At 39.3% G+C, this 15,116-nt stretch overlaps 2 protein-coding genes across 2 annotated transcripts in view; one reads left to right on the forward strand and one right to left on the reverse strand.

The window, feature by feature from the left end:
• odr4 (odr-4 GPCR localization factor homolog) lies at positions 1–9,624 on the reverse strand. The gene is made up of 14 exons (XM_046051938.1): positions 9,474–9,624; positions 7,483–7,586; positions 7,064–7,180; positions 6,663–6,755; positions 5,477–5,583; positions 5,356–5,392; positions 5,068–5,211; positions 4,883–4,978; positions 4,472–4,519; positions 3,203–3,322; positions 3,002–3,116; positions 1,795–1,998; positions 414–467; positions 1–120 (listed from the first exon to the last, which is right to left on the reverse strand). The coding sequence occupies exons 2-14, from the start codon at positions 7,579–7,581 to the stop codon at positions 50–52; spliced, it is 1,305 nt and encodes a 434-aa protein (XP_045907894.1). The 5' UTR covers positions 7,582–7,586; positions 9,474–9,624; the 3' UTR covers positions 1–49.
• Positions 9,625–11,134: 1,510 nt separating this feature from the next.
• LOC123972192 (nucleoprotein TPR-like) overlaps positions 11,135–15,116 on the forward strand; it is a 42,189-nt gene continuing 38,207 nt past the window's right edge. Inside the window, exons 1-4 of the mRNA XM_046051493.1 lie at positions 11,135–11,385; positions 13,110–13,214; positions 14,087–14,151; positions 14,645–14,735. Coding sequence (XP_045907449.1) covers positions 11,235–11,385; positions 13,110–13,214; positions 14,087–14,151; positions 14,645–14,735 — 412 coding nt within the window. The 5' untranslated portion in view covers positions 11,135–11,234. The remainder of the gene's footprint in view (positions 11,386–13,109; positions 13,215–14,086; positions 14,152–14,644; positions 14,736–15,116) is intronic.

Below are 15,116 nucleotides of genomic sequence, written 5' to 3' on the forward strand. Positions count from 1 at the left end.
GAAATGGCAAAAACACTTTATTTGGTGTGTGTGTGTGTGTGTGTGTGTGTTAAACGTCACTGAGATACAGCATCGAGGCAGCAGTGGCAAGCATGGCGACAGCAGCGGCCATTGCAACACCTAAAAAACACAGAGGAAACTGAGGGCAGCGCTTCACAAATACAATCACACATCATGCTTTTAATGTTGTAATGTCAAGAAGTCGATTGGTAACAAATTAAAAAGCGTGACTGGTATATCATAGTAGATTTATTATTTTAGCACAGTACTTATTGCCAGATAAGGCCCTAACACTAACACACACTGTGAGAAAAGTGTACAGAGTCTGCAGAATGATTTGCTTTACTCGACTCTTATAGTGAGGAGAATCTTTCTAAAACTAAGTGTAGGCGTTTGAGAGGAAAGTGTTTTACCAATGTAGCTGTTCCTCTTGGGCTCCAGCGCTTCAACAGTTCCCACAATGGGCTCTGAAAACAAAAAAAAAAACCACACAATTTCATAATAATTTACCAACAAAAATAACCTGGAAATCAGACATATTTACATTTACATTGACTGTAATAACTGTCTGGAGGCATCTTTAATATTCTTCTACAAATTACACAAATTTTCAAAGACAGTAGGCAAAACAAATAGGGTTCATATAGATGAAAGATAATAGCTAAATTTAACTATGGTTTTTAAAATGTGACTGACCATTAGCGGTTCACAGCTGATGCCATTACCAGTCTCAATGTAAACCTCACCTCTGGTTCCCACTGCCCCTGGGGCGAGTTCATTCTCAAAATGTCTGCGACGTTTTTCGATCGAACCAACATGTTTCCTTGAAATGTTGTGCAACGTTCTGCAACGGGCTTCGAGGTATGCTTTATCCCGTTTGGTGTGCGTGTCACAGGTGTTTAACAGGATGTGTGATCTCTTGCTGAGGATTGGCTGAATCAAGTCCTGCCTACTTTGATCCCGCGTTTGTGGCTTGGTGGGAAGACTCTGGAGGACAGTTCTTGTAGTACTGTGCACATTAGAAGGGTTTTTACCTCTCGGTCAGTGTCACACTGCCTTTTATCACTGGAAAGCAGTTTTCCCGAATTTTAACAGGACGGTTTGGACAGAATTTAATCTTTTTTTGTGCCCAACAAAGTGAAGGAAATTCAGATAAAAAATTTACACAGATATTATCCTTACAATGAATTTATTCAAGTTTAGATCTGATGTGTCCTTTTTATGAGTCAGAGATCGTTTTCTCATTTATTTTACGAGTGTACTTTTCCATATGATTTTTGGTTACAAATCGTATTATTAATATGGGAATCTCATAATATCTTGGTCCCTTTATCTGAAAGTATGGTCTTATTTTTGAATGTGGAATCTATAAACTGTGAAACTGCTGATCTGGTTAAGTAAACATCAATAATATTAAATTGCAAAAAGCAAATTGTATGCAGTATATTATATATATATATGCTTTAAAGACATCCAATATTTTGAAACATATTATAGACAGAATTTAGCTGCCATCTATTTATTTTTATTTATCCTGTTTGTTTCTCATGTGTTTGTTTTGTTTTCTTAGGTTAGGCTAAAAGCTAAATGTGTATATTCCCTGCGGTCCCTTGACCAGTGAGATCTGTCTAGGAAACGGTGCTAGGATTTTAGTTTCACACACTGATGCCGACGTGACACCTTCTATCAGAATGTGATCTGAATTAAAACAGTTTTGGTGAGAAAATCCTACTTTATAAACTGAAATCGTGAACCACATGGCAGATACTGTGCACACACACGCTCTTTCCCTACCTGCTGCAACATCTCTCTCTATAATTTCAGCAGGCGTTTCCTGCCTGGTATCCAAGTCTTCCTCGGCTGCGTCAATGTCCAACATCTCCTTCAGCCTGTCGGTCACCTCGGACAGGCCCTCGTCACTGAACTGGTAGTCACACACACACACTGGCCCGTTCGCTTTTAGCGGACAGAAGATACGACGAGGGAGAGAGAATTGCTCTAAAAAGGGAGATATGGAGAGTCAGAGTCACAGTGAGAGGAGAAGAAGACATGCTTTGTTAATCTTGCAAGGGGAAATTCAATGTTTTTTTTAATTAGTAACCTAGAAGCTCACAGTGTTTACATCTTATTTTATTTTTGTGTTAAAATCATTGGATCCTTTTTTCTCTGTGTGTTGAAGGCTTCGTTTTAGCTACCGAGTGAGGCATCTCACTTCTATTCGATCTTTTTTGGGTGTTGCACATGCAAAGTACCTAGGTAAGGACAACTAGCCAATCAGAAGCAGAGTAGGGCGGGTCCTGACAAGCCAGTAACCAGGTCGTTCAGCCGTACGAGATCCCTAACCAGCTAAGCAACCTAAACTGGAGTTTTAGAGTGGTAAGTTATTTATTTGGAACACATTTATCTTCCTTACATATCATTTTAACTACATCACAGTAACAACTTTATGTCCATTGTCTGCCTGGAGGGTTTCTAACGTTCAGTAGGGAGGGTGGAGGTGAGTGGAAGCAGCGTGCAGACGTCAGCTCAGTGGGTTTCTCTTTTTGGGGGCTAGCCGCTAGGCGAGCATTATGATGCGTGTTACAAAGTGACACAGACAGTTTACAGAAGTAAAGGCTGGACTAGAATCCAGCTCCAGACGGAGTCGCTGTTCCATATATGGTCATGTGCTCCCACAATATGGGCAGGGCAACGCTCAGTCTGCCTGTTCCGCCCAGCAACAACAGCCTGGTAACATGTCTCAGGTCTTGGCCAATCAGAAGACAGTAGGCTTTGAGAGGGGGGGCCTTAAAGAGACAGGAGCATCTACAGCTTGTTTCAGATAGAGGCTGACATGAAGGCCTACATGAAGAGTCAGTATTAGAAATATAAATTTTTTTTTGAACTTTGAATTATGCAAAGCTGCCGTACAGGAGTCACAGAACTACAATATAGGACTCGAAAAGCAGTATCTTTGCTGGGATTGGTTGATCAAACTCTGGTTAGCCTTCTGTGTGTGTACCTGTCTGTTGCTTGTTTCTGCTGCTGCCCTTGCTCTCCTCCTCCGATATCTGCAGCTCCTCCAACAGCATCTGAACCCTTGTGGCCACCGTAGAAACCACATCCCTCTTCAGCAGCTGCCCACATTGAAGATTTTATTACAAAATGGTGGATCCTTCATTCGGGTTTTAATTTGTGAACGTCTACTGAATTAAAGCATTACCTTCTCGGCCAGTTTGGCCTTTGGTTTGTTGCTGTGAATGTAAGCTCTGCTGTGGATCGCGTCTCTGACTGACACGCTGCCTCCACACTGCCGGACCACATCTGTTGACCTCTGGTCGTCCTAACACACAGGGAATCACGGTCCTCTTTTATGAACAGCATGTACAACAATTCATTAAGCCATGATCAATGATTTTACCAAACCCTGAAGTAGCATTCACAAAGGAGTCACTGGCAATACATACACACCGATCAGCCATAACATTATGACCACTCACAGTTGAAGTGAATAACACCGATTATTTCTTGTTTCTAAGATGTTGCCTGTCCGTTGGTGGGAGATATTAGGCAGCAGGTGAACACTGTGACCTCATAGCTGATGTGCTAGAAGCAGGAAAAAAATAGGCAAGTGTAAGGATATGAAAAAAAAAAAAAAGGGCCAAACTGTGATGTCTAGACACCTGGCCATAGCATCTCCAAAACTGCAGCTCCTGTGGAGAGTTACAGGTGTTGTGCAGAGTTTTTGCATGCCCGCCAACAATTGCATGCACCTTGCATATATGCTGAGAAAAGATGCAAATCTCGGCAGGTAGCCTACATCATCTGTTCTGCCCAATTATGCATCCACCTCTTCCTTTTCAGACACACTGATCAAACGCGGTTATCACCCCATATTGTTGCTGAATCTCAAGGAATGCTACTTCTACTAAGTGTAATAAAATATAGACGACTCTCAATATTCATAAAATATATTTTTTGAATCATTTATCACCACTGAACAGCCACCCATAAACAGTTACCTACTTGGAGGTGCATGCAATTCTCCGCGGGAATGCACAACACTGGCCTGCATTGATCAGTACCAACCAAAAGTGGTCCAAGGAAGGAAAAGCAGTGATCCGGCGACAGGGTCATGGCCGGCCAAGGCTCACGATGCATGTGGGGAGTGAAGCCTGGCCCGTGTGGTCCGATCCAACAGACAAGCCACTGAAGGTTAAATTGTGGCTCAGGGCTGTTTCAGCAGCAAAAAGGGAGGCCTACATTATGACCAGCAGGTGGTCATAATCTCATGGCGGATCGGTGTATACATATAGTGCTTATACAGTATACAACATTCAATGCAATTCATTTTTAGTGAAAATTGGAAAACTTGAGGTTTTTACCACAAAAATTACATTTTCAAAAGTGGTGGACAACAAAACTATTCCTTATTGTGACATGTAGTTGTTAAGCCAAACGTGTGTGTTTTGTAAGTGTGTTTGTCTCTTACCGGAGTGATGAGCAGCTGAGCTGTGTACGACTGTCTCACATTCCTCCTCTACAGAGAAACATCAGAGTAACACAGTGGGAAAAATTACTCCTGTCTCTCCAGAGAATCAGATAAGAGAATCATTTTTGGGGAGTGTTTTTGTTATATTTATATTTATCCATATTTGTATAGCATGACGAAGCCACGATGGGCATCCAAACTACTTATGATATCACAAATCCTGCTCGAACCCACACGTCTTAAACAGAGAAACGTTCCCTCCTCGGCAGATGAAAGTGAAATCACCACAAAGTGCCCTTGAGCAAGGCTCTAAAAATATAGGTTTGTTAGCGACTCGCGTTTAGGTAAATACAGGTTTTATAGATTTCCTTTCTGAACTGTTTTTTTGAGTGTTGGTTAGATTTGTATAACCTGTCCGGCTGAGAGCTCTGCGTCCTCCGGCAGCTTTTTCCCGTCGATCAAACAAACTCCACTTTGAATCTGGTGCGCCCACACTCTTAGTCCCTCCTGAAACAAAGCATGACCTGAGAACAGTTCCACTGAAGCACACACTGCTTATTTGTGTGTGAGTGTGTGGGGTGTGTAAACGCACTAACCTTAAGACATTTATCCATGCTTTCTGTATTGGTTCCGTTGTCTGGTATTGGTACCAACAAGTCCACATTTAAACAGCATGACACCACGCTCCAGGAGGAAGACACACCTGACTGGTACTTCCAGTCAGCAGGCTTGGCCATGCTCTGGAACGGCATATCAAACACAACCTCCTCAGTTCAAAACCATTTATATTGCAAATTTTAGGAATTAAATGTAAAGGTTTGAGTACGTGTAACGACTGCAGATGGAACTTGTTGATTTGTGAGGAATGAAAGCTGCAAACTAACCTTGGGATCTTTGATGTCAAAGGTTCTGCAGACAGTTCTGATATGTGGGGGTTAAAGAACATCCACACACGGTATCTGGTGGCTTCCTGATCCAGTGAGAAGGCTGGGTAAAAAAGGATACTTCCTGGTTTTGGGGTTGACGTGCAGTGCGACGCAGTCTGTGGCGTCGTCATCTGCAGGGATCCACAGATGCTCTGAGGAGATCAGGTTCTCCACTGCAAAAACCAGCTACACAAACACACACAAGGATCAGATTAATCTAACACACTCACAGGTACATGAACGTAACCCAAAGCAGATGTGAAAATGTCCTTCCAGAGCATCCTTTCCAGATCATTACTGTACATAAAGCATTTATTTCACTTTGTTTCAAATGAACGCTATTGTTGCTCTGTGTCTGCTGGATGTGTCGGTAGGTAACACATTTCTTCCTGCCTTACTGAGAGGAGTTTTTCAGTTGCTGCTGTTAACTAAATATTATAAAGAGTACGACCTAGACCTGCTCTATATGAAAAGTGCAATGAGAGAACTTTTGTTCTGAATTGGTGCTATATAAATAAAACGTCATTGTGCATTGTGCTTCCTTATTTGAAACTCTGTATTGTGGTATGCCAGAAGGTTCTGTCCTGAGTCTAGGGCTGCGCGATATTAGAAAAAAACAAAAACAGATGACTTTAATTGCTTTATTCAAAAAGAATTAAGCATCGTAGAATTGTTGGGATGATTTTTGTGGGGGAAAATGCATAGAAAATAAATAAGCTGAACATTTTACTTTTAGTCTGAAGGGCGTTTTGAGTGCATACTATCCTTTCTTAAGCTTTAATACATTAAACATATTTTTAACAATAAAGAAAAAACCTGATCTTTTGTATTTCTTTTTCTTTTCTGTTTCTTTTTCGGCTGGGTTTACAAAACCGCTTAGTGTGACAGACTTGTAGATTAGTCATGGAAAATGAGCACCGTGTGAGTTTTCCTTTTTTGTATCCAGCAGCTAAAAAATTAAGTTTGAGGTTATTTGACTTGCTTGACATTGCATGTCCTGCGATGTGACTGTTGCACATGGGCACATTGTACAAGCTTCCCCATGCACAGAAAATAATTGCTTTAAACGTATCTCCAATCACTGCGATGCGAGTCACTTAACCCCTAGTTGCTCCAGAGGCGTGCGACCTCTGACATGTATAGCAATTGTAAGTCGCTTTGGATAAAAGCTAAATGAATAAATGTAATGTAATGGAAATTTGTGTACTATCGGCTGATAATTTATTAGATCAATGACACATATAGTGTGTTTACATGAATCTCACCTGACGGAGTGTGGTTAGTGTGTCCTTGGCATCAGTATCAGCAATGATGAAGACTCCCAATACAGACAGTCCTCCAGGCAGCATCCTAGACAGCTGAAAACCAGAAGCACGTTTACAGTTTAAAAGCCTGCAGAACCACTTCAGCTGTTTTGCCATTTAACACCATGCCTTTGATTCTATAATTATCATTACATGGAGCTATTTATGTATTTTAACGACTTCTACCCTGTGAAAGTTTTTCTGTTGTTGTTTTTGTTCTGCTCATTATCATTTGTTGACTGTTTAAGGTCCTTGTGTCAGCAAAGCGTGTCCCAGTATGTTCTAAAAAATCTCCCCGCTCTGAATTATTAATACTCAAGACCACACGAGCGCGTATCAGGGTCTCGTTCTTCTTTGCCTACCTGTCGAGCATGCTCAGTCACAAACTCCTTGTCCGGAGAGTTACCAGCTGCTGAAGTAGACCCCTCCCTCTGAGGCGTCCGAGCTGCCGCGACGACAAAATCCCTTTGGGTGGAGCTCTGAAATGTTTAGTGATAAAAATAAATCACTGTTCACTCCACATCCAGTCATGCATGTAATATCATGAAATACAACACTTCAAACAAAACCTAGACCCTTCTTGACAGATACATAAACCAGTTTACAACATCATTTTCTCTACAGCTTGTATGGTGGAAGGTGAAATGGCAGTAAGGGATATCTTGCTTTTTTGATGGCAAACTGTTATATCTGGTCTGATGCTGTATTCTGAGCTGGAAGGAAACCAAACAAGTGAGCAAAATCTGATCTACAGACAGATGTTATTGTTGTGTGACCTTACCTGTCCAATCAGCAGGCCTGTGACTGGACCTGCGTGTTGTTCACATAGTTTGGACAGATATCCTTCCACAGAATCTTCTACTATATAGCCACGCCCCATAACGCCTAACGAGGGAGTGGAAAGACATGGAGAGGTGATACAACATATACATACACAACAACGCCACGGTTTTAATTTAGATCAATATGTCTGCAATGAGAAAGTGTTGGGGGAGGGAGCTGTGGACGATCACGGCTAAACAAGTGACGACTTCACAAAGGTGTCACATTTCATGTTATCTACAAAAATTCAGTTCCAATTTGCAGCTTCCGAAACGGCATTTAAGAGAAAAGTTAAGGTAGAATCAGGTCCAGATCAAAAAACCACAATGCCTAGAGCTGTAAAATCGGACAGAAGCTGATTAATTTGACAGCTCTTGGCAATGTGTTTTTTTAACTGCAGCTGGTCTAATATGGCCTACATGTAAAAAACAACAACAACAACATAAACTAAACAAAATTATAAACACAAAACCTTTGTTTTTGCCCCCATTCATCATGAGCTGAACTCAAAGATCTAAGACTTTCTCTATGTACACAAAAGGCCTATTTCTCTCAAATACTGTTCACAAATCTGTCAAAATCTGTGTTAGTGAGCACTTCTCCTTTGCCGAGAGAATCCATCCACCTCGCAGGTGTGGCATATCAAGATGCTGATCAAACAGCATGGGGATTGCACAGGTGTGCTTTAGGCTGGCCACAATAAAAGGCTACTCCAAAATGTGCAGTTCCATCACACAGCATAACGCCACAGATGTCACAAGTTTTGAGGGAGCGCGCAATTGGCATGCTGACTGCAGGAATGTCCACCAGAGCTGTTGCCTGTGAATTGAATGTTCATTTTTTCTACCATAAGCCATCTCCAAAGGCATTTCAGAGAATTTGGCAGTGCATCCAACCGGCCTCAAAACTGCAGACCACGTGTAACCACACCAGCCCAGGATCTCCACATCCAGCATCTTCACCTCAGCCACCCGGACAGCTCGGTTTGCATAACCAAAGGGTTTTTCCTCAAACTGTCATGGAACCGTCTCAGGGAAGCTCATCTGCATGCTCGTCGTCCTCATCGGGGTCTCGACCTGACTGCAACTTCGCACAGCCATTGAAGAGGAGTTGACCAACGCTCCACAGGCCACAATCAACAGCATGATCAACTCTGTGCGAAGGAGGCAAATGGTGGTCACACCAGATCCTGACTAGTTTCTGGACCCCCACAATACAGTGAAACTGCACACTTTTGCAACAAAAGGGTTGCGTTTATAACTTTGTTCAGTGTATAAATTGTGTTTTTATTTTCATTTTCACAAATACAATAAAGCGGGGTTTTTTTAATTAGCCTCTCTGGAATAATTGACAGCTCTAGGCATAGTGGTTTTTGATCTTGACCTGGTTTAATGCAGTCTAAATACAAAAAACCAACATAAATTTTCGTGTTTTTTGCATTTTCCTAAATACAACAAGACCTTTAAAAACTTAAGCCTCTCTTCGAAAATCTAGTCCAGATTTGACAACTGTAGGTCTAGTTTTTTTTTTTATTATTTGGACCTGATCTAATGCAGTCTACATGCGAATAAAAACATATACATTTTCACTATTGCAATTAAAGGTTTCACAAATGAGACAATTATTAAAGAGACTTTAGCCTCTCTGGGACAATCTTGTCCACATTCGACAGCTCTAGATAGTGGTCTTTGATCTGGACCTGAGCATCCCTTAACTTTCCTCTAACTGCCGAATCAGAAGCTAACTTCAGGGTCATATTTGACGACTTAATTAAAATCAACACGTTGTTAAACCACGTAAAACATATGTACAGTTGAGTGCTAACAGTATCTGCCCCTCTGACTTTAGCTAGCCGATTTTAATTTACTACATTCAGCAAACGTTAGCTGGTCGAAGCTGCTATTTAAAACAGTTCCTCCAGCTTGAACTTAAAGAACATTGTTCACCTACCGAGAGACAGAAGGTAAAATGTGAACCAGGAGGCAGGTAGCTTGCTATTTCATGTTGACAGCAGGCAGCGGTTCGTCAGCACAGCACAAAAAACTCATTTTACAACAATGCTTTGCGCTGTGACGCTATGACGCTGTGACGCTATGGCGTACTTCCGTCGAAAAGTTACCAACAACTAAAAGGATGAATGAGGTTTATTTATCTTCAGGGTAAATTGGGAAGCTGGGAACATCATCCCACCACTTTTTGAAAGCATTTGTTCAAAATATAAAAACATAATGGATGATAATGCAGAAATCAGTCCTCTGTTTTTTTGTTTTTTAGCTAAATTTGCACATTTTGCTTCTATATTTACATTCCATGTTTATTATTGTGCAAATAAATCTTCCCCAAATGCATTTTCATTTGTTATTAAAGATGAGATAATGTAAAATGTACCTTTATTAATTCCCCCAGTACACAAATAATTTATTTGCCATGTTGACTTAATTTGGAAGTGTTGGCTGTTTTGGGGTAAGTTTTTACAATAATAAAAAAGCTTTACCGGGCTCTTTAGATTTTTTTTTTTTTTCTCACTATTTTGCCCTGTCCCATGCACAATAAGAGTAATATACACCCAAATCATAAAATTTTTAAATTTGGTTAACATATTAATATTTTGTTATGTAAAAGATAACTTAACTTGAGGGCACTGATGATTTGGTAATAAAAACACATTTTTATTTATTAAAAAAAAGAGTTTGCCCTTATCCCTTAAATGATTGTCCACCCTGTGAAATTGTGGAATCCCCCCATTTAAGGAAAGTCCATCCACTGTAGTGACATCGCGACCATAGTTTTTTTGTCTCTTCAGTAGTGGGACGTTCAGTGGTAGAGTTGAGGGAGTTGCTGACTTTCCAATAGAAATTTTACTTTTGCCAAAGCTTAACACGTCCACCCTGTCATCTTGATATTTCAAAATAATAATTAAAATAATAATTCAGTCACACCACACATGATCCATTGCGTTAAATAGCTAAATGGGGAAGGGGCAATAACATGCAGATAAAAAACTACATCCAAATATCACAGTTTACTCCAAAAGAACAAAAGAATACGTGTGCAAATAGTATGAGATCAAATTTTTTTATATATTTTAAGATTTGAAAGCAAATTCATAGCTCTGATTTTGTCAACGCTCCAAATGTCAAACCATAATTATCTAACATTTGTGGGAGCTCAGCTAATATATATTTCTACAACTTATGTGTCTAATATTTATGACTACACAAAAAGTAGTGTTAAGGTTGAAAGGCACTCTACGGTGACATTGCTATAAATATATACACATTGTATACACACTATATAAAATTATTTACAATTTATAGAAAGCCAACAATTCCCACCTTGAGCAAGATAAAGTCAAAAACATAATCAAGTCTTTTTATTTGCGTGCTGTGGCGTTGTGGAGGCTCATGGCTGAGGGAACTAATGAGAATTTGTTTTTTTACTTTTCTTGTTGCTATTTTTCAGAACAGAACTAATGCTTTCAAAAAGTGAGGGGGATAAAATAAAACGTTTTGAGGACATGTCCCCCTGCTTTGCTCTGTGATCTAACTTGATTGTCAAAGATTGTTTTATTTTGAAAGTTTATAGCGGATATGACGCTCTCTCAGTAAGTTATCAGCGGGTTTGCGGATGGTGAAACAGCGCAACATTCTTTTTATACCGGAGTTTGGTGCCGATTTACTGTTTAATATTTTGGGGGGCGGATAGGTGGAGATGGCGGCCGTCCTGCTGCAGGTTCTGGAAAGGACGGAGTTGAACAAACTCCCGAAAGGCGTCCAGAACAAGCTCGAGAAGTTTGTAACGGAGCTGCAGAATGCTAACGAGGAGCTCAGGACGCAGCACGAGCGGTTCAAAGCAGACAGCGGTAGGTAGCTGCAACTAAGTAAAAATGAGTTAGCTAATTTTCTAGCTTGGAAGCTTTTATAGAAACCTCATGTTAACAGCCAAAATGCTATAAAGCTGTCTTCTGGTGAATTCGGCAAAAAAATAAAAACCTATGTTGTTTGTGATCCACAAAGCTTAACCGACAACGGCATGCTAACGTTAGCTAAGTTACGGTGTCACAGTAAGGACAGGCTAACTTTGGCGGAAGATAAATAACGTTATTTTATTGAAGGAGTTTGGTGTGGTGTGATATCTTAGGCCATCAGCTAGGGCTGCACTAAACGAGTAATTTAAAAAGATGTCGATTAATCTAACGACTGACTCGTTTTTATTTTGACAACTATTATTTTGAAAATATGACAACTCATTTATCCAAAATAAATTTTAAAAACATCTAATTTATAATTCAATATTTTACTCAATCCTCTTGAAAGAGACACACAATGCACTTTAGAATAATAAAAATATTAATAATAATGAGGTTTATTTATACAGCACTTATCAAAACAGCTACAAAGTGCTCTACATTAAAAACATTTCAAAGCAGAGGCAAATTAAATCAAGCAATTCAAAATTTCATAAAGTTAAAAGAAATAAAATTCTGCAACAGTGATGCAGTAAAAATGGAAATATTGTGTGTGTGTGTGTGTATAGATGGATAGAAATGGAAGAATACACTAAAATTAATAAAAGGCTGTTTTTCTTGGTGTCTTGAGAAATGATTGAAAAGATGTTCCTGCCTTCCATGTCATTTCTGTGTTATGATACTAATAGTAATAATAACAGACCCTATTTGTCTATAGTTGGCCATATAACTACGCACTGCACCCGACTCTAAACCAATTCATAATGCTGAAAAAAAGATAAATTCCCACACATTTAATAAAGGCTTGTCTGTTTTTTATATTTGTTACAAATTCAAGTGAATTTTGGTGTGACATTTTTAATTTTTTAACTTTACTGAAAAGCAGCTCAGCTGAATTTATGCCCTTGAATTCTGGATTAGGTTAATTCTGGTAAAGTTTAAGAAAAATGTGTTTTCCCATAAATCTATCCTACAATAAAATTATTCCACTTCATTGAGTCAATCTCGGTTTGCAGTTAAGAGTCATAACAATATGATGGTCAATAATAGGGCTGAACAATTTTAATAAATTTCTAGTTGTGATTATTTTGACTGATACTGCAGTTGCAATATGATTTGCGATATTGGAGGGAATAATAATTTTTTCCTAATTATTCTATGTTTCATTGGAAAACACATTTAATTGATTATGGTGGGATTTTTGCAAGGATCTGTACCAAACAAAGATGATTTTTCTGAAGTCTGTAGAATATGATGTGTAGCCCGGGACATCTCTGCAGCACGTCAATATTTAATTTAAAATGGTATGTTGACTTTAACAAATATTGCACCTCCTGCGAGTTGAAAATTGCAGTAGGCTGTAATGCAATTTCAATTAGATTTTTAGATAATTGTTCAGTCCTAGTCATTAATATTAAAAATCTGCCATCTAATCATTGTGTCCTTTTGCACAATAGGATGACAGTTTACAGAGCTGTTAAGCTGCTGCTGATAAAATCTGTTGCTATTTCAAACTAGTCTGTCAATAGACAGACGGTAGTGAAATACATTTGTCCGTGGAGTTGTAAGATGTGTACTGTGTGCTCATGTAATATGTCAAATGCTCTCTGCCCCTACAGAACAGCAATACTTTGATATCGAGAAGAGACTTGCAGAGAGTCAGGACCAGATCCTGTCTGCTACCAGAGACCTGCAGACACTTAAGGAGGAAAATAAAAAACTCAGTGAGTTTTCACAGACATGCTATTAACACACATTTTCCTATCTTCAGTTATTGAGGAAACAGTGCTTCAAGTCAGCAGCGGCCATCTTCTTAGACGCAACTACCTGACTTAAGGCTTGCTTCTGTTATGGCAATTTGATTTTTCAGATCAACAGCTTAGGCAAACACTTGTCTTCTGCAGAAGGACTCCCAGCAACACACAAACGACGTATACATGTGTGCTCGAATTAGTAAAGAGAGCTCAGTAAGTCTGTTATTTATCCACCGTCAGAGTCAAACTTATCATCCCAAAGAGACACGTTGTCCCTGAAGTCTGGATAACACCGAGAACCGAGATATTTCGACTGTTACGTTTACACAGCACATTAAACATGAGTCTCACAGAGTTCAGGGTTACATATGTTTGGAAATGGTATTTATGGAATGCCCATTACACTTTTTAATTAATAATTTTGCTGAAATGATCCGTTCTTCAATCCACTGTGTCTTGAAATGGATTAAGGGCATTTAACAACAGTAAAGCATTAAAATGTCACAGAACAAGGTTAATTGTTAAATATGTGTTCTGCTTTGCTAGATACAGTCAACAGCTACAGCTTCCATGTTTTCACTGATTGTAAAGTTGTAAAATGATACTGATTTAATATACTTTCAAAAAGCAAGGTCCATTTATCAGTGAAGAAAATCCGCTGAATGAAAAGACTTCAGATGAATCCAAATTTGGATGAAGAGAGCACCAAACTGTAACTGGCGTGCTGTCTTGGCCAAGTCTCCCTTGAAAAGAGATGGAGTCTCTAAACATCAAGTTGAACAGACCTGGGCTTTCCTGTTTTTCTGGGCCTCGTTGTGAGCTTAATGTTTCTCTCTGTGCAGACGAAGAGCTGAGCACTTTGAAGGGAATAGAGGGAGAGACCTCTGAAGACAAACAACCACAACAGGTGCGTTTATTATTTTCTGTTGATCGTTGTAATTAAAATATGTAATGCATAAGTCTGTCATGTGTGTCATTTATGACTGATTAGTGTGTAGTGTAATGTAGGGATGCACCAAAATGAAAATTCTTGTCCAAAGCCGAAACCGAATATAATGAAAAAATTAGTAAGTAAGGAAATTCACATTTTTTTCCCATTTATTTTGCCTTTTTTTCCCCCATTGCATAAATTAAACAGTCAAAATGAGCAGTTACCATAAAGACTTGAATACGTGTGCACTCCAAATTTACTGCCGACATGTCAACATAATTGCATTTACTTGGTATTTTGACTTATTGGGCCGAACACTGAAGGTGCTTTTTTTATTTTTTATTTTCTTTGCTATTTTCGGCAGATTAATTTCAGTGGCCGAACATTCGATGCATCCCTAGTGTAATGTATTATAGTTCAATTACTGTGTATAATATAGGTACTTTACTCTGTGTGTGTGTGGCTGCAGCAAACAAAGGCCAAGTATGAGATCGAGGCAGAGAAAAGAGAGTTGGCGAGGCTGTTGGAGAAAAGAACGCAGGAGGTGGAAAACCTTACTGGTAAGATGTCAGGTTTACACACACATGCAGAAACAGTCCAAAGACATGTTATCCAGATTTTTAACGCTACAGCACCCAGTATCATATCAGTACATTCCCCTGTACTGCTGTGCCAATTTCCCCTAAAAGGGAATCAATAAAGGAACATCTTTACTTATCTTATGTTAATACTGCATGTTATGTTTCCACAAACATTTTTCTTTTCAGGCCTTTGGTTACAGTGGTAACAATTAATCTTTGGTTTTTCATGCCAAGTCAAGTCTGTTTTCTTTTTACAGCCAATATCACAAATTCACCTCCAGGGGCTTTACAGTCTGTGCAGCAAGCAACAGGCTGTCTATTCAGGAAAGCATTAGTGATTTTTGTTTGTGAATTTTGTGT

Source organism: Micropterus dolomieu, linkage group LG06, assembly GCF_021292245.1.
Source record: "Micropterus dolomieu isolate WLL.071019.BEF.003 ecotype Adirondacks linkage group LG06, ASM2129224v1, whole genome shotgun sequence".
Classification (NCBI taxonomy): domain Eukaryota; kingdom Metazoa; phylum Chordata; class Actinopteri; order Centrarchiformes; family Centrarchidae; genus Micropterus; species Micropterus dolomieu.